At 53.2% G+C, this 17,680-nt stretch overlaps 5 protein-coding genes across 5 annotated transcripts; 3 read left to right on the top strand and 2 right to left on the bottom strand.

Moving 5' to 3' along the window:
• Positions 1 to 82: 82 nt before the first annotated feature.
• Positions 83 to 2,752, top strand: A1O3_04249 (uncharacterized protein; the record flags this gene model as incomplete). The annotated part of the gene is made up of 3 exons (XM_007734379.1): positions 83 to 91; positions 161 to 265; positions 320 to 2,752. The coding sequence occupies 3 exons, from the start codon at positions 83 to 85 to the stop codon at positions 2,750 to 2,752; spliced, it is 2,547 nt and encodes an 848-aa protein (XP_007732569.1).
• Positions 2,753 to 2,803: 51 nt separating this feature from the next.
• Positions 2,804 to 3,919, bottom strand: A1O3_04248 (adenosine deaminase; the record flags this gene model as incomplete). Its single annotated transcript, XM_007734378.1, has 2 exons — positions 2,804 to 3,780; positions 3,850 to 3,919. 2 exons carry the CDS (start codon positions 3,917 to 3,919, stop codon positions 2,804 to 2,806), a joined length of 1,047 nt encoding a protein of 348 aa, XP_007732568.1.
• A 1,087-nt stretch (positions 3,920 to 5,006) lies between these two features.
• A1O3_04247 (uncharacterized protein) lies at positions 5,007 to 9,594 on the top strand (the record flags this gene model as incomplete). The annotated part of the gene is made up of 4 exons (XM_007734377.1): positions 5,007 to 5,273; positions 5,329 to 5,719; positions 5,768 to 6,053; positions 6,108 to 9,594. 4 exons carry the CDS (start codon positions 5,007 to 5,009, stop codon positions 9,592 to 9,594), a joined length of 4,431 nt encoding a protein of 1,476 aa, XP_007732567.1.
• A 1,057-nt stretch (positions 9,595 to 10,651) lies between these two features.
• A1O3_04246 (regulatory associated protein-mTOR) lies at positions 10,652 to 14,962 on the top strand (the record flags this gene model as incomplete). The annotated part of the gene is made up of 1 exon (XM_007734376.1): positions 10,652 to 14,962. One exon carries the CDS (start codon positions 10,652 to 10,654, stop codon positions 14,960 to 14,962), a length of 4,311 nt encoding a protein of 1,436 aa, XP_007732566.1.
• An 865-nt stretch (positions 14,963 to 15,827) lies between these two features.
• On the bottom strand, positions 15,828 to 17,579 carry A1O3_04245 (uncharacterized protein; the record flags this gene model as incomplete). Its single annotated transcript, XM_007734375.1, has 1 exon — positions 15,828 to 17,579. The coding sequence occupies one exon, from the start codon at positions 17,577 to 17,579 to the stop codon at positions 15,828 to 15,830; it is 1,752 nt and encodes a 583-aa protein (XP_007732565.1).
• Between the last annotated feature and the right edge of the window lie 101 nt (positions 17,580 to 17,680).

The following is a 17,680-nucleotide window of genomic DNA, read 5'->3' as shown; positions in this document are numbered from 1 at the left end:
CCTCGCGTCCATCCTGGCTGTGGCTCAGCTGGACATCCCTCGCACCAGGCCCCTATCATTGTAGCAATATGAGTCAGAGGACATGGACATAGTGAGTCTTGCCAAAACCCGTCTGATGCCGTGCAAGGTTGAACGACTCTAACAGGCACATGACTGGTAGCTCACGCGCCTGATTGCAGGCTCAGGTACATCCCCAACCAAACAAAGAACCAACACACCTGCAGAACGCCTTGCAACCTGTAAGAGCATCTGCAATGCTTTGACCGTGAGTCCACTCATCTTATGGCGCCGTCTTTGCTCCCCTCTCTGACCGGTCTAGCAAACCTGGCGCAATGGCAGCCTTGAGCGCGAGGACGACGCCGCCGTCAATTACACCACGAAACTCCTCCAACGTCTCGAGACAATCCTCCAGGACGAGTCACGGAGGGCCGCACCGCACTCATGCCTACGATATGTTGCCTCGAGCCAAACATACATTATAATCACGAAGCTCGCAGTTGCTTCCAGAAATGTGGACATAATCAAAACCTCAGCGGAGCTCTTCCACATCCTCCTCAATGGGGAAACAGAAGGGCTGCTGGATAGCAAATTGTTCGCAAGATCGTTGCTAGATCTGGTCTGGTATGCCACAATCGGGGGAAGAATCATTGTCGAGGAACGCCTGGAGACAGATCTGGTCGAACTCTTGTTCGAGATCGCAACAAAGATCAGGTTGGATCCAGATATCCTCCCTGCTTGGTTCTACCCAGACCGCGAGATAGCCCATGGCCGGAATGCTGCAGATGACCCCAGGAAGAGCCAATTCCCCTTGTTTCACGTCCTTGTCCAGTATGTCCACCATGATGGCTCCGTAGGCGACTTCGCTCGGACAGCATTGTTGTACTTGACCGAAACTGCCTCAACATTTCGACCACTGGAAACATGGATGATCGAGAGCGATTTAGCACCCCAAATGGCTAGTGGCCTTGGTGCGCTATACAGCAGATTGAGCAGACAGTCAACAGATCTCACAAGCCAAACGTCGGTACCTGCTATCGTCGTTTTGTCGGACAATGCTCAGAATCTTGATTCGCTCGCTGAACCGCCTCTGGATGGGCAGCAGGACCTCAAGGCATTCTTTTCGTATCTGGCATTTTGGCAGGATACATTGAGCCATTGCAAATCTGTCGAGGTCAGCGATACCCTGCTTGATCATTTTCAAGTGCTCTTTGTTCAACAGCTCCTATACCCTTCTTTGCTCGAGTCGTCAGACGTCGAAGGAGGGTCAACTGCAGCTGTTATAACGCACCTGTCGCGAATTCTCCTTGCTCTCGACCATTTCCAGCTCGTCGACCATATTTTACGGTACCTTTTAGCTTCGCCCAATGTGCGGCAAGTACCCAAAGACAAATCCCACCAACGACAGCGTATGTCTGTCAGTCGAAGGAAGTCAATAGATCACTTGAAGGTCCTGGCGGAAGTTACTGACAGCCCTTCCCCTGACCTCTTTAACCTTCTTGACCTGATGGTCATGAGCCTGAAGTCTAGCCATTCGGAAACAGTCAGTGCTTGCCTCAAGCTGTTGTCAGTCATTGTGCAGAAACACCACTGTCATGTCCTCACAAATGTTTTCAGGCTTGAACCTGCTTCACGCCTTCCGAGTCCAGGCCAAGTTGATCAGTTCAATGACCAGCTTTGCAGACTGTTTGACTATTCTACGGCAATAGCCCGCCGTGAAGATCTAGATGCCTCCTACCAAGCGGCTTTGTCAGACGGGCAAGTTTTGCTTGAGCAGCACAGTTGTTTCACGACAACCAAGGCAGATACAGAAGAGGCTCTTACCGCGCGAAAGATGTCGATCGCGAAAGAATGCAAGCTTTTTGACGCAGTTGCGACCCTACTGCGGAACTTCTTCGCCAACAGCACAGTCACGAACCTCTACCTCACCGAGGCTTTGCTCTCCCTGGCCGCGTGCGAGCAAATGGATCTCCATGGGTGGCTACTACCTTGCAATGAGAAGACCCAATTGGAGCATAACTCCACGTATAACATTACGTTTATCATTGGCGAATTAATTGAACAAGTCCGGCAATGGCAGTCCCAATTTTTCGAATGGGATGACCTGATTCACCAAAGAAGGTTACAGCTCTCGGAGGAGGATGTATTAAGCCGTCAAACGAAGGATACAGTCTCAAGGCGCAGGAATCAATTACCCTCCAGCTCTCAATCTCTTGTTCAGCCACGGCCGGCAACGCCGCGAGGAAACAAGATGGCAACAGCGGAATTTGGATCAACAGAGAGCACGGTTCCCAAGACCGAACGTCACCAGCCTAGACTCGTGGAAAGTTCTATTGGTCATTCTCCTTTGCGCGGATCTGAGAGAGCCGAAGAAACCGATGCGCCAGGAGGGCAAGATGAGCCACTACAAGAGCCATCATACGCCTCCGCGTCATTACTCAAAACACAAGTGACTCTCTTGAGCATAAATGCACCCGATGAAGCATCGGCATCATTACCACTTCATGCCGGGCGGAAGCAAACTTCCAACCTTGAACTCAGCTTACATCGCCTTGCTCCGGTCGAGCGTGGAGATTCAGGCACCGTCACTCCGGGCGGCCAAAACGACCAGGCTACACGAAATCAAGCCAGCCTCAGCCACCTATTGACAAATGCAATCATTCTCCAAGAGTTTATCCTTGAAATTGCGGCAGTGGTGCAGTTGCGAGCGACGTTTTTTGACGAAGTCCAACTGGAGGCCAACACAATCGACTAAGGAGAGCATTTGCATCTAGTCTATCTAAAGATATTGGATTGTGCTCCTCACTCATATCCCGTTAACCATACTTGATAGCGTTCTGTTTTCATAATCATCCAGGAGGGAAAGGAAATGGTTTCTCCGCCAGGATGAGATCCATGAAATGCTAAATGCATTCCGCTGAAACTGAATCAGCTCTTTCCTAGTCACATCAGTTTCAGTGGCCATCTTTTCCATGTTCTCATTAGCATAGGCTCTGAAATATGCAGGATCGTCAGAGTTGATGGTGACCTTGACTCCTCGCCGAAGAAGGTCAACGATCTCTCTGCCTTTGAAGTCCTCCGTCACAACCGAGTTCGAGACTGGGCAACAGGTCAGTCCAATGCCTTTGTCGCGGAGAATCTCGACCAGGGAGTCATCCTCCAAAACATTCGTCCCATGATCGATCCTGTCGACCTGTATCTCCTGGACGACCTGGCGGATATGATCGATGCTGTTGGGCTGGTCTATGTCGCAGTGCGCCGTCAGGAGGAAGCCTTCTTTGCTTGCCCGCTGGAACACGGCAGCGAATTTGGATGGCGGATTACCCCGTTCGTCTGAGTCCAGACCCACGCCGATGATAGAGTCCTTGAAGGGCAGAGCTTCCATCAGCGTCGCCATGGCGTATTCTGCCGACTGATCCCGCAGGAAACACATGATCAAGCTGGCGGAGATGCCCAGAGTGCGCTGTGCGGCCAAGATCCCGGTGCGGTATCCACGGAGGATGGTGGGGAAGGGGATGCCTCGCGACGTGTGCGCCTGAGGATCGAAGAAGAGTTCCACATGCTTGATATTCTGGGCGTGCGCGTGGGTGAGGTATGCCAGGGCGAGATCGCGGAAGTCATGCTCTGTTTGCAGAACAACAAGGTTTGGGTAGTAGACCGCCAGAAAGGTGGTCAGATCGTGGAATGAGTAGCCTGAGGTTTGATCGAGGGACGACAACGCTGCAGGCAACGGTAGACGGTTTCGTTCCGCCAGGGATCGAGTGAGCGACGGTGTCAGACAGCCTGGGGCAGAGACATTCGTGCATCAGTGTCTCGGGCACCTCGACATCCTACACAGGATAAGGCCGTTACCTTCTAGATGGACGTGCAACTCGGCTTTGGGCATCCCGGCGATCCAGGATCTCAAATTCTCTGAAGCCATCGCTCCGTCAGGGTCCGCCGGTGATGGGTAGAGTGGTCAGATGTGAGGTTGTTTCCTGGAATGGAGGGAGAAAGCATGATAAGGATGGTCACGTGATCTGACGTAGAGCAGCGTCAACGGGCGGCAGTCCGGAGTACCAGGTACCTTTGCAAGGGGGGAAACAGGATCGTACTCTTATAGTACGAGTACTAGACCGACAATAAACGCAGTTTGCCAGCACTGGCAGCTACTGACACTGATGTCGATGGCGTCCCAAAAACTTGTACTCCGTACGGATACTCTGTAGATCTTGACAGCCAGGCTTGCCCACCGGAACTTCTCTAAGCAGCACACCTCCAGCGTATTGTTGAACGATGGAGCAGGGAGTTGTTATGGGGCACTGGGAGCCAACGGGGCCCTAACAAGCCCTAAACCGGCTCCGTTATTGGGATCCTGCAACCCCATCGCTATAGTTGGCGGTTGGCGTACCACCAACCTCCATGACTAGTCCTCTTCGGGCGTCTGAAACAGCCGTGAGCAGATCCTCCTCAGGCCTGCCTCGCTCTCACTCCTCGCTCCTCGAAGGACGCAGGTAGTCACTTAGTGCGACTCCGAACATTTTCTCCTATCCCGCTGCGTCGAGGACAGCGTGATCATCAACTGCCTGTCCCTTGGAAACAACCACGTCGTCGACCCTCACGGACGCGCTGCATCCAACCTCATCTCCGCTCATACCGGCCACCACCCGCACAGACATCTCGCGCGCACCGTCGCGTCTGACACTCCGCACTGCAGCTGTACCTGCATAAAGTGACCTGCACCTTGGCGATTGCAATCAGACGCCCGCTCCGACCATCTTCAACCACCCGGTTTTTTCTCACCTCGAGTTCGAGTCCCGGACATCCTCTCGATCCCCGATCCCTTTCCTTTGCTGCGTGGGAAGATGACCGACTTTGTCTGAGCGGCGCTCATGGTTTTTTCGTAAACAAGCCTCGCGAAACCGGTGCAGCGTGCCTCATCTTATCGCGGAACACTTCATCGCATGAACACCATACCCGTACCGCGTTGCCCTCTCAGCGCATCCGCCTAAACAGAGAAGTCAGGCACGATGGCGTTCCTGTTCAAGTCCAAGAGCAAGCAGGCGTCGGCGAACTCGAGCCTGCCCCAGGCGAGTCGAAACATTCACACGTCCGATGGCACGCCCTCCTCATCAGCCCAAACTGGCACTGGAGAAAAGAACGGAGAACGATCGACGACGCAATCGCCTCCTCCGAATGCGACTATGAATCCCAACGGCTCAATCAGTTCGATGGGGCCGGCTCTGTCTGGTGCGCCTACATATCCCCGGCGTGAAAGGGCCGAATCAGAGTCTGGGGTACGTTTCCTTTCCAGAGAATCACTGTATCGTGGCTGACATGGGGATTGTATAGGCCCGCCCTGCAACCGTTGGGTCACAGGTAACCCAGATCCCCAACGCTGCGCTCTTTCCCTGGTCGCAGCGGCGGTTGAACTTCCCTACTCCTCAATCAAACCCCTTTCCTCGCTACGGTGCGGCTGTAAATTCGGTTGCGTCGAAAGAAGGTGACATCTACATCATGGGAGGGCTGATTAATGGCTCCATGGTCCGAGGTGACCTGTGGATGGTCGAGGCGGGTGGCGGAAATCTGTCTTGCTACCCTATCGCAACAGTGTCTGAAGGCCCTGGGCCTCGTGTCGGACACGCCAGCTTACTCGTGGGCAACGCTTTCATTGTTTTTGGTGGTGACACCAAGATGGACGATTCTGACGTCCTTGATGACACTTTGTACCTGCTTAATACTTGTAAGTGAATACCGTCCATGTTATGGTGAACGTCGCTTACCGTTCCAGCATCTCGCCAGTGGTCAAGAGCGTCTCCTCCGGGGGAACGGCCCTCAGGGCGGTATGGCCATACCCTCAACATATTAGGCTCCAAAATCTATATTTTCGGCGGTCAAGTTGAGGGCTACTTCTTCAATGACTTAATAGCTTTCGATTTGAATGCCCTGCAGACCCCGACGAATCAGTGGGAGTTTCTCCTACAAAATGAGGATGACATTGTTGGTCCGATGGCTGGTAAGGTCCCGCCTCCGAGAACAAACCACACCATGATCAGCTACAACGATCAACTCTACCTGTAAGTGCTTTCCTGAATCGTCTGTCTTGACTGCAGTTAACTGGAACGTCGCAGGTTTGGTGGGACAAACGGTACGAAATGGTTCAACGATGTATGGACGTATAGTCCTGTCAGCAATACGTGGACCCAGCAAGACTGTATAGGATACATTCCAGCGCCTCGCGAGGGTCATTCAGCCGCGCTGGTCAACGATGTCATGTATATTTTTGGTGGCAGAACGGAAGAGGGGACGGACCTTGGTGATCTGGCGGCATTTCGCATCAGCTCCAAGCGATGGTACACCTTTCAGAATATGGGCCCTTCTCCGTCACCAAGGTCCGGTCACAGCATGACCGCACATCGAGACAAAATCATCGTCTTGGCCGGTGAACCTTCCTCAGCTCCACGAGACGTTAACGAATTGAGCATGGTATATGTCCTTGACACTGCCAAAATACGGTATCCCAATGATGCTCCGTCTCTTGGTCAATCCAGCCATGCGAAGCATCCCAGCAGTCCAACGAGCAGGCCGAGTACAGAATCGAGGACTGTCGCGCCACCAATACGATCTACGTCGCGAGAGGGACAAGGGAGTCAGGCTGGACATCGCGAACAATTTTCTGGTGGTCCAGTCCAACGGCCTGACGGCGCACAGCAAGTCTCACAATCCTCAAGACTACCACGCGCTTCCATGGCTCAGGCTCCTGCATCGGGGCCTCAAGGCCAGGCCGGCCCATCTCGGTTGAACGGGGTTCAATCTCCTTCAAATGGGCCTAGAACTCGGTATAACGGACCGCCTATTGACACTCGAGGACCTTCGGTAGGTTCAGAATCGGTTCGACCGGTGCCCACAGAGACTGTGGTGCAGGCTCCGGCGATTAGGGATATACAGAAAGAGAATCTTAGACCCAGCAGAGAAGCCAGTCCGAACACTCATGGCCGTAGGACACCAACCCAGCGGACAGAGAGTAAGGCGAAAGCCATGGAAGCAGGTGAAGCTGCTCCGTTAGCGGGTGCGGGGGTTGCCAGACAAAGATCTCTACGGTCACAGCGAGCTCAAAGCTCCATCGACAGCACGGAGGATGGATTGCTCGCTCGCTCATCTTCTACCCGGCATCATGGAGAGACTCAAGCCGATAATCGGAGTTTGCGAAGCATCCCCGATGAACCGAAATCTCCCAAATTGAATCCCCACCAGGAGGCTCTGCTCAAGGAACTGGAAGCGGCGAAGAAGACAAATGCCTGGTATGCTTCGGAACTGGCTCTGGCTCGAAAGCAAGGGTATCATCCTGGAACGTCATCCAGCCCGACTTTCGACGAGCGGGCCGTGGGTCAGGTTGCGGAGGACGACCGCCCGCTGATGGAAGCATTCATGATTATGAGAACGGAAATGCTCAAAATGCAGGAAGCCATGGAGGCACAGGCTTCGTCAATGGCAAGGCGGGTCGCAGAGGTCGAACACCAACGTGATGCTGCTATTACAGAAGCTGCATATGCAAGGGCCAAATTAGCCGCCCATGGTGGAAGTCAACGAAGCACTCCTCAACCAGATACCGCACGTGACCCTGACGAGCAAGAACGCTTCACAGACCTTACGCGCCGACTTGCACTGGCTCTCGCTGCCCAATCGGAACAAAAGGCCAAGTTTGATTCTCTGCACAATGACCTTAACACTGAAAGGAAAGCCCGGGAGTTCGCAGAAGAGTCCCTGGAAGCGTTACAACGTCGTTATGAGGAGCTGGGTAAAGGCCGGAACCCTGGTGAGCTGGAGGCCTTGCGCGCCGAGCTTCATGAAGCTCAAAGCTTAGCACGAGCTGAAGCGGGGCGGAGGGCTGAAGTCGAAGAAGAATTGCGAACACTTCGAGTTGAGCATGATGGTCTGCGGAAAGCTCATGAGGACACCTCTTCTCGGCTAAGGGACCATACTGCTTCTATGGCTGCCCTCGAAGCAGCTATCGCAGCGTCTAGCAGCAAAGCGAGTCTCTACGAGCGGCAAATTGAAGAGGAACGTCAGCAAAGAGAAACTGCGGAACAAAAACTGTCACACCTCAAGTCTGAGCATGAAGACAGGACCAGGGAACTCGAAACCACCTCGAGACGCCTGCGTGACGCCGAAGAACTTGCTGACACACATGCGAAGGAGGCAGCCACTCACCGTGAGGCTTTGCTTGCTGGTCTCGCCAAGCTATCAAGCCCCGAAGTGGCTTCGAAGCGCGACTCACTTGCGGAGCAGAAGATGGCAGCTCTGCGAGAATCAGCGGAACAAGCCGCAGACTTGGCCAGGCGCAATCAGGAAGCCGCGGATCAAGCAGCCCAGAAGCTGCGGAATGCCGAAGAAAGAATTGCGGGGCTAGAAGCGTATCAAGAACAGTCGAGTCGGGAAGCCCTCCAGATCCGTCGGCAGCTGCAGGCAGCACTGCGAGACTCCCAAATCTACCAGGCTGAGATCCGCAAACTGCGAGCCAATTTTGAGATCAGCCAGCGCGACGCCAGTGCTCTAGCGGTTCAGCATAGTGCTCTCAAGGACTTGCTTGGCGAACGCGCCATGAATGTGTCCGACATGAGACGGTCGCCAATCTTTGACCCCCCCTCGAGTTCGCGGCTAGGCACCCCTGAGCAGACCCGTTTGCGTGAGCTCGATCAGCAACTCCAAGCAAGTATCAGGGCGCATGAAGAGACCAAGGGCCAGTTCGAAGCTCGCATGCAGGAGGCGGACAGCAGCTACAAGGAGAAACTGGAACAGCTCGAAAACGATTACCAGTCTGCCGTTCACTACGTCAAAGGGACCGAGAAGATGTTGAAGAAGATGAACCAAGAGCTCACCAAGTATAAAACGCAGAATTCCCAATTGACCAACGAGTTGGAAACAGCGCGAAACAGCAATGCCGCTTCAACGGTGGCTGTCGACACTTCAGCGTGGGATAATGAGCGCAAACAGTTGCAAGCATCCATTGAGGAGCTGAGGACGCAAACCGGCAAACAGATCAGTCTTTTGGAAGCCAACCTTGCCTCCTTGAAATCCGACCTTGCTACCGTGGAGTCCGAGCGTGATCTACAGAAAGCGAATCACGAGGAGTTGGTGCGATCAACCGGAAAAGTTGGCAAGGAGCTAGAACAACTTAAATCGGAGAATTCCATGCTGGAGAAGCGTGCGCAGGAGGCCGAAACTCATGTCACCATGTTGCTCGACCAGGTTGCTCAGTCGGTGGGGAACTATCGGCGACAGTCACAGTTGCAGCCGATGCCTCATGGCATCAATGGGATTAGCCACAACCGAGAAGAGAGCACGTCAACATTGACGGATGTGTCGGTGAATGAAGACATTCTTGGTCGCGATGAACGTGGATCTGTGGCTTTGGACAATTTGGCGTCCGAGCTGGAAACTTTGAAGTCGCAATGGGAGACCACCAGCAGGAACAACTATCGGATTAGCACGCAGTTTGACTCGGAGAGGACGCCGACGACGGAGACTCACGGGACGGGGCTCAGTGATAATCTAGCGAATTGGAGGAGGCGACTTGAACAGGATGAGAACAGCGGCAGGGAAACTGCGGTTGTCTGAGAGTCTGCCGTTTGGTTGCGAAAGAGGAGAATACTAGGTAGATGGATGAATGGATGGGTGGATTGAGGGATTGGTTGAAATTCTTTATGATGATCGTTGCATTCAATGGCCTGGTTGAACAGATGCAAATTCTAGTCGTTGTTCTTTTCGTATCAGCGTTGATCTTTCTTCTTGACCGTGTTGTTGTGGCCAGGGGCTCAAGAGGCTTCGAGCCGACATGTGCGAATGAGACAATAACGGCCTGGCGCGCCTTGGTCTTGACTCTGAGAGAGCTGTCTGTGTCTGCTGGCTAGGAGCTCATGTTTGGGTTTCTTGTTTCTATTCTATTTATTTTCGAGTCCCTTGAAGGGCATGGGAAGGGCAAAATCTCAAGCCAGGGTGACGGTGAGCACACGGGCAGAGAGCGGTAGTGGGTGCAGCGTGCGGAACGAATGAAGGAATCAATATCAATGATCAATGCCTACTGCTATTAGAATAGCATGGTACTCGGTAAGCCATCTCCAGCCACCTAGATAGTAGTAGAAGATACAGGACCATCAAACATGAAGCTGATGAAGCAGAGCCGACAAAAGCAGCGCATCAATATCTCCGTTCTGGGAGCTCACACTTCTCCGCATCAGGTGGAGTGCAGTAGCAGCAGTAGCAGTACTACCTTAATACTGTAAATCAGTAGTAGCAGTAATTAATACCTAATAAATCCAACCTCAAAAAGGCTGGACTGTGCCAGCCACTGCAGCACACGTCGCTCGCTACCAGTCAGGCTCGTCTGCATTTTGCTTTCCCGCAGACGAAAGATGCGCCTGTGACAATATAACTTGTCCTCCTGTACTCCGTACTCCGTATCCTTTGGTCAACGGTTTGCGAGGGTTGACACTGCCCGTGGTATTCGACTTCTCTCACTCACCTCGCCGTGCTGCAACCTGGTAATGTCTGCCCTCGAAAAGACACCAACACCAAGGGCTATGCACATCACCACAAAAACAAAATCCATGTCTTCTGGACGGACGTAGATATCGTCTAGCTTCTTTGAATTGGGGAAATATCGGACTTTAAGACCATGGCCATGCAAACCGGGCAAAGACACATGGGGCTGGGCTTGAACATGGATCTACGCAGGTCCGCAACCCAGGGAGACCATCAAGCACCAATACGAGACGCAGGACACGATACCACTCGAGCCCTATCCTCCCCTACGTTCAAACGGCCATCGCACGCGAATGGGACAGGCCCTAGTCAGCAAAATGGGCTGAGGACGCAGAGAATCATCCCAAAAGAGACGGAAGACTACATGACGGCAAGACCAGCGCCGTTACATCGTACAAAGAGTGACCTTGGCCCACGGCGCAAAGAAGGCACCGTGAGCCCCGCGTCAGAAGACAAACTGGCACATATTCGTCATGGCTGGGACGACGAATACACCTCAAACGAATACCTGTCACTGCTACACTCGACCTTTTACATGTATTACACGGAAAAGCGGCACGAAAACAATGGCTCCCTGTCTGAGGAGTCCAAGAAATTTCCCAGTGTGGACTGGCGCATGAAGGACAGGATGAAGACGGTTTCTGCTGCGCTGGCAATCTGTCTCAACATTGGTGTGGACCCTCCTGATGTGATCAAGACAAACCCATGCGCCAAACTCGAGGCCTGGGTCGATCCTACTGCGAACAGTGGTGGCACGACAAAGACAATGGAGCAGATCGGCAAACGGCTTCAGGAACAGTACGAGTCGCTGAGTTTGAGAACGAGATACAAGCAATACCTAGATCCGTCCATCGACGAAACGAAGCGGTTCTGCATCTCCTTACGGAGGAACGCCAAGGACGAACGAGTCTTGTTCCACTACAATGGGCACGGCGTCCCTCTCCCAACTGCTTCCGGGGAGATCTGGGTCTTTAATAAGAATTACACTCAGTACATACCGGTCGGAATCTATGATCTACAGTCGTGGCTAGGAGGTCCAAGCCTGTTTGTCTACGATGTGTCCCATGCAGGCAATATCGTCTACAATTTCGACACATTCCTAGCCAAGCATGAAAAGGAGAATGAAGAGATCAAGAAACGGGACCCCAATGCACCTGTCCAGAACTACGGAGATTGCATACAATTGGCAGCTTGCGGTAGAACCGAGATGCTACCTAGCAACCCCTACCTACCGGCCGACCTCTTCACTTGTTGTCTAACCACGCCCATAGACATAGCGTTACGATTCTTCGTTCTTCAGAACCCACTCCAGAATGGCCCCCAACTAGAGGATGGAAAAATTCCTGTCCCAGGCCGTCTTCAGGACAGACGAAGCCCGCTAGGCGAGCTCAACTGGATCTTCACAGCCATCACCGACACGATAGCCTGGAACAGCTTGCCGCGGCATTTGTTCAAGAAGCTTTTCCGACAGGATCTCATGGTCGCAGCCCTGTTCCGGAACTTTCTGCTCAGTGAACGCATCATGAGAGCGAATCATTGCCACCCGATCTCATCTCCGCCCCTTCCTGAAACACATCGACACCCGCTCTGGCAGAGCTGGGACCTCGCCATGGAGATGGTGTTGGCACAGCTGCCGATGCTTCGAGAAGCGGAGGAGGGAAAGCGCGTGTACGAGTACCAACACTCGACTTTCTTTGCTGAGCAGCTCACCGCCTTCGAGGTGTATCTCAGCTCTGGGCCAACCAAAGATCGCGCTCCGGATCAACTGCCGATTGTCTTGCAGGTCCTTCTCAGTCAAGTACACCGGCTCCGAGCTTTGATCCTGTTGAGCAAATTCCTCGACCTGGGGCCGTGGGCTGTCCATCTGGCGTTGAGTATAGGAATTTTCCCCTACGTCGTCAAATTGCTCCAAGCTGCTTCCCTTGAGCTCAAGCCCGTCATGGTCTTCATATGGGCTCGTATCATGGCCGTCGACTACACGGTGCAGAGTGACCTGTTGAAGGACAACGGCATCTCTTATTTCATTTCCATCATGAATCCTCGCTCGGATATACCCGTGGGCAACGCGAGCGAGCATCGAGCGATGTGTGCATTCATTGTCGCCACATTCTGCAAAAAGTACCCTCCAGGTCAGACTGTGTGTTTGTTACCGGAGCTTTTCCAAGCGTGTCTCCTCAACACGGTCGAACCTGAGAATCCCTTGCTGCGCCAATGGTCCTGTCTGTGTCTAAGCATGCTGTGGTGCGATTACGCGGACGCCAAATGGATGGGGATCCGATGCATGGCTCATGCTAGACTTTGTGAACTTTCCCTCGATCCAGTTCCGGAAGTCCGAGCTGCTATGCTTCATGCTCTGACCAATTTCCTGGGCATCCCTGACTTGACCGACCAAGTCTCCCAAATTGAAGAAGGAATCGCCTCCTCAGTTCTTTTCATGACGTCTGATGGGAGCACATTGGTCCGGAAGGAGCTACTCGTGTTTCTTTCGACGTTTGTCAAGCGATACGAGAACAAGTTCATGGTCGCGGCGTATGAACAGATGGTCGACGAGAGGGAGAGGCTCCCACACAGAGAGAGTGAAGCTGGCGTGTTCGATACCCGTGATTCGTTTACGGCCGTCCAGATTTCGGCAAACACCATCTACGGTTCAATATGGATTCAACTTCTGATCTTGTCGGTCGATCCTCACCCTGAGATTGCAAGGAATGCGTCCATCATTGTGGATTGCGTACATGAAACCTTGCTCAATTCGCCAATGAGCCCAATGGCCACGCGCGTGATAGATGATCTGTTGAGGTTCTCGAAGAAAGAGGAATCTCACCTCACGAAGGTATCGTCCCGGGATTCGCTCAGGGCCATGGACAGACAGCCGGGCACTCCGCCGCCGCCGTTACAGAAGCAGCAAAGCTATCTGTCTCTGAGCCTAAAGCGTGCAGGCAGCTCCCTTCGAAACCTTGCATTTGGCTCTTCTACCGAGGGCGCGTCCACATCCAAGGACACAACTCCTCAGACTTCTCCGGCCAAAGCTAGAGAACCCGTCCATCCTGTCAACACCCCGCGGGGCCGTCTCCCACCTGAATGGAGCCGCCCACCCCAGACGCCTGACTCGAGCAGCACATCCGGATCATATCATCCGGCACATTTGCCTACCTCCGCCGGGTTCACTGCTCTAGATCCCAAAGTGAAACCACGCATTCCCCTTCAGAGCAGTTTACTCGAGTGGTCCACAGAATATTTCCGCGAACCACAAATGAGGCCAAACGACCCCGATGAGCCTGGTTCTGCTGACTACAATTCTCGGCTCTGGCGACGTAATCGTAATGAGAGGATCATCGCCGACAACCAGCCGTTGAAAGGCATAGCTGGCAGCTCCAAGTGGGCGCGTCTCGAAGGATTTCTGAACAACCAGAATCAGCCGATGAATCTGGTGTTCCATCAATTCGACGATCACTTGGCTGTGACTGACGACAGGGATACCGTCACCATCTGGGACTTTCAAAGGAATGAACAGTTGAGTCGATTCAGCAATGGCAATCCTGCCGGCAGCCGAATCAACGATGCCAAATTCTTGAATGAAGACGACCAACCCCTGTTGATGGTGGGGAGCTCCGACGGCGTCCTTAAAGTCTACCGGAACTACCAGAACTCGAAGGACGTCAAGGTCATCACTGCCTTCAGGGCTCTTACGGAGTTGATCCCAAGCAATAAGAATGCAGGTTTAGTCTTTGACTGGCAGCAAGGTCAAGGCAAGGCGTTGGTGGCCGGTGATGTCAAAGTCATCAAAGTTTGGAATGCCGCCACAGAACTGTGCGTGGGTGACATCCCAGCTCGGAGCTCCAGCTGTGTCACGAGTTTGACCAGCGATCAAGTAGCCGGCCAGATCTTCATCGCCGGATTTGGGGATGGCGTGGTTCGAGTCTTCGACCAGCGCTTGAACCCACGGACAGCCATGGTCAAAATCTGGCGTGAACATCGACAATGGATCACCAATCTCCACATGCAGCGCGGCGGCGTGCGGGAATTGATCTCGGGTTCGCGCAACGGGGAAGTCAGACTCTGGGATTTGCGGAGCGACAAGGCTGTCCTTACGCTCAACGCGACCTCTGGTTCCAAGAATGAGTATGCTGTCAACCCAGCGGACAGAGACGCCCCCAACACCCCGGGCTCTTCGACCACACTGCTCCGTAGTCTATCTGTCCACGAACACGCACCTGTTTTCGCCGTCGGCACCGACAAACACGAAGTCAGGAGTTTCAACACCAGCGGCGAGCCCCTCGGCGTGTTTGAGCCTCTTTCCAGTCGACTGTCGCAGGTCGTCGGGGGCTCTCTCGCCGGCCGCGGGTACCATCATTCACCCATTGTGGCGACCGCGTATCATCCGCATCGTATGCTACTGGCGTGTTCGGCGCTCGGGGATGGACATGTCAGTCTGGTGAGCTATTGATTGCAAATGGGACCAGGACTTGCAAGTATAGTTCTGGGATGTTTTTTTATATCAGTCCGCCACCTTGTGGAGTCTGATGCAGCGAAGGGATTGCCCACTGACTCGCGACTACTCCAATGACGGGACGTGGCTGGCCGGGCCGTGAGTGCGTGCATGCAGTTGAACTTGACGAGACCAACGACAGCAGTGAAGCCGTGAACGAAGGGGGAATCAAGGGTAATTAATGGATTGGCAAGGGAAGGAAAGGAATGGTCACGGACATGGGACGGCGCTTGCTGCAACACGACATCATGAGACATCTGAGGCATCGATACGAGTGGACGTCGATTAGTGCGACGTGGCTTGTCGAATAATACGAAGTACTCCGTACACCGAACGGGCTGGGCTGGGCTGGTCAATGCTATCCCCTACTACCGCATTGCTGTTGCTGTTGCTGGGATTGGCGCCGACATGATCCGTCGTCCGTAGTTGTTTTCAAGAGCTCTGCTTTACGCGGCGCTACAATACAATACCATACCACCAATGGAAAAACCATCTCTGCAAAGCTGGTCGTGATGCTTGATCGCAATAAACTTATAGACTTATATCTAGCCTACTAGACTAAGTGAAGGAAGAACACTGTTGCCTGAGCCTCGGCAGGGAGAAAGGATGGAAAATAAACATTTAGAGTCGTAGTCTCATACGTGTGATATACAGATTCAACTCCCATCGAGTCGTTCCCACAGCGTAATTCCTGTCCAAGCTGGCTATACCCAAGCCATGTCAATGTCGTCAAGGTAGATTATTAAATAGAAAAGCAAAGCATTGGTTGGAGCCAGGAGGGTTTTTGGGGAACCGCTGTGTGATTGTTTTTTGTGGACAGATTTCAACGCCTTCTCCTCCTTCGCAATTCAAATTCCGATTCATCGTCAAACTCGTCGTCGTACTCATTCAGAGGGGATTTCTCCTGCTCCCTTTGCTGAGAGAAACCTTTGTCGTGGAGCGGCGTGATGGAAGCTTCAGTGCCCCAGATCGAATCCGAGTCATCAATACTCTCAATGCCATGATTTCCCAACAGCCATCGTCCCAATCCCATAACAGCCTCGTAAGCTTCCTCTCCCGTGGGCACGATGTTGGATTTAGGCAATAAGAAGCCGTAGTTTCCGGTATCTCGGAGTTTGATCTGGAAGGACAACTTCACACTCAGATCATGGTAGAAGAAATCCAAGGCAGAGCCACCTTGCGATTCGGCCTGCATCCGGGTCTTCTTTCTTTGGTCTTGGAAAGAAATGCCTCCTTCACAAGCGCTCTCCACGCCATAATAATGCCCGTTGGTCAACCGGAAAGATTTCGCCAGTCCAAAAGCGACCTCCTCCAAGTCTTCAAGGGAGGGCGGGGCCTGGCAACTGTAGCTGTACGGATAGAGGACTTGTTGCGAGTAGGAGTGGAGGTCCAGGAATGATACAAATGTCACATTGTTGTAGTCTGTCTCGTTCCGTGCCCATTCAGACAGGACTTGCGCCTCGGTGGCTGCCAATGACGCCGGTCCAGCGTAGCTATCGCTGCAAGGGTTGTCCGTGTCATCGAAACCATCCCAGCCAAATGGAAATGAGCGACCCAGGTCGATACCTGGGCAGAATGAGAGTGACGTTGACTGGCGATTCTTGCGCCACAGGCGGTCGGTCGTCCAGGTATACTCGTAGCCGTCCGGGTTGAGTACAGGCACAAACACCACGTCGAAATGGTCTAGCAATTTCGTCACATAGGGAAACTGAGGATGACCATATTGAGCGACGAGGTTGTAAGCGATATAAGCTGTAGTAGATACCGAAATCCATTCTCTTGCATGGGTACCACCTACTATCAACAGAGTTTGTCTCGACCCATCTGGGTGGTTTGGGACGTCGTCAGGTCGTGCGCCGACCCGTAGAGCGGGAATATCTCGACCTTCAGTAGAGAGGCCGAGACTGGTCAACGAAGCATGACTTGGAAACAGGGACGAAATCAGTCGTAGCCACGGATAAAGCACTGAAAGAGGCTGGTAGTCTTGGAAGAATAAGTCCTCAGGCGTGCCCCTCCCGGTTGGCCAGTCATGCGGTGTGGTCAGACCGGAGATGAGAGGGCTTCCCTCGGTCGAGGGTAAGTCTGGATATGTGTCGTACACTGCACGAGCAAGGTCATGCATCAACGGGGTATATGAGTCGCGCAGTGAAGCTGGAAGCAGCCCGATGAAAGAGGGCACCACATCTTTAGCTATCCTGATGTCCACCCACTCATTTGTTGACTCCCAAATGTCCAAATATAAAATATCAGTGGCCTCTGATAGGGCCTTTGCTTCATCTTCGGTGTTGACCTGGAAGCGTAGAACCACGTCGCCTCCGTAACGAGCGCGGAAGTTCTCTGGAGCGTGGCTCGGGGGCGGAGTGGAAGAGAGCCTGTGTACAGGTGTGTCGGGTATCGACCATATTCTTTTAATTAAGGCATCTCGGAGCCTGCGGAGAGGACCTGCTGGCCGTTCTGTCAGGGGATAAATTGCCTTGGGACGGAGCGACGTGGGAGAGGAGTCGGTTGTCGGAATCGAGAGAGCAATGGGAATCGCAATGGACAGGACCAAAATATTACGCAAAGAATGTGCCATGCTGGGCGAAGAGCGGCTTGTAACTATGTAGCATCAGAACGAACCCCTGGGCCGGTTCAAGGGTGGACGTCCTGCTTAACATTGAAAATGAAGAACAGGAG

The sequence above is a fragment of the Capronia epimyces genome, assembly GCF_000585565.1.
Source record: "Capronia epimyces CBS 606.96 chromosome Unknown aczIQ-supercont1.3, whole genome shotgun sequence".
NCBI lineage: Eukaryota > Fungi > Ascomycota > Eurotiomycetes > Chaetothyriales > Herpotrichiellaceae > Capronia > Capronia epimyces.
The sequence above is the reverse complement of the archived record's forward strand: the minus strand, read 5'-3'. Positions and strand labels throughout refer to the sequence as shown.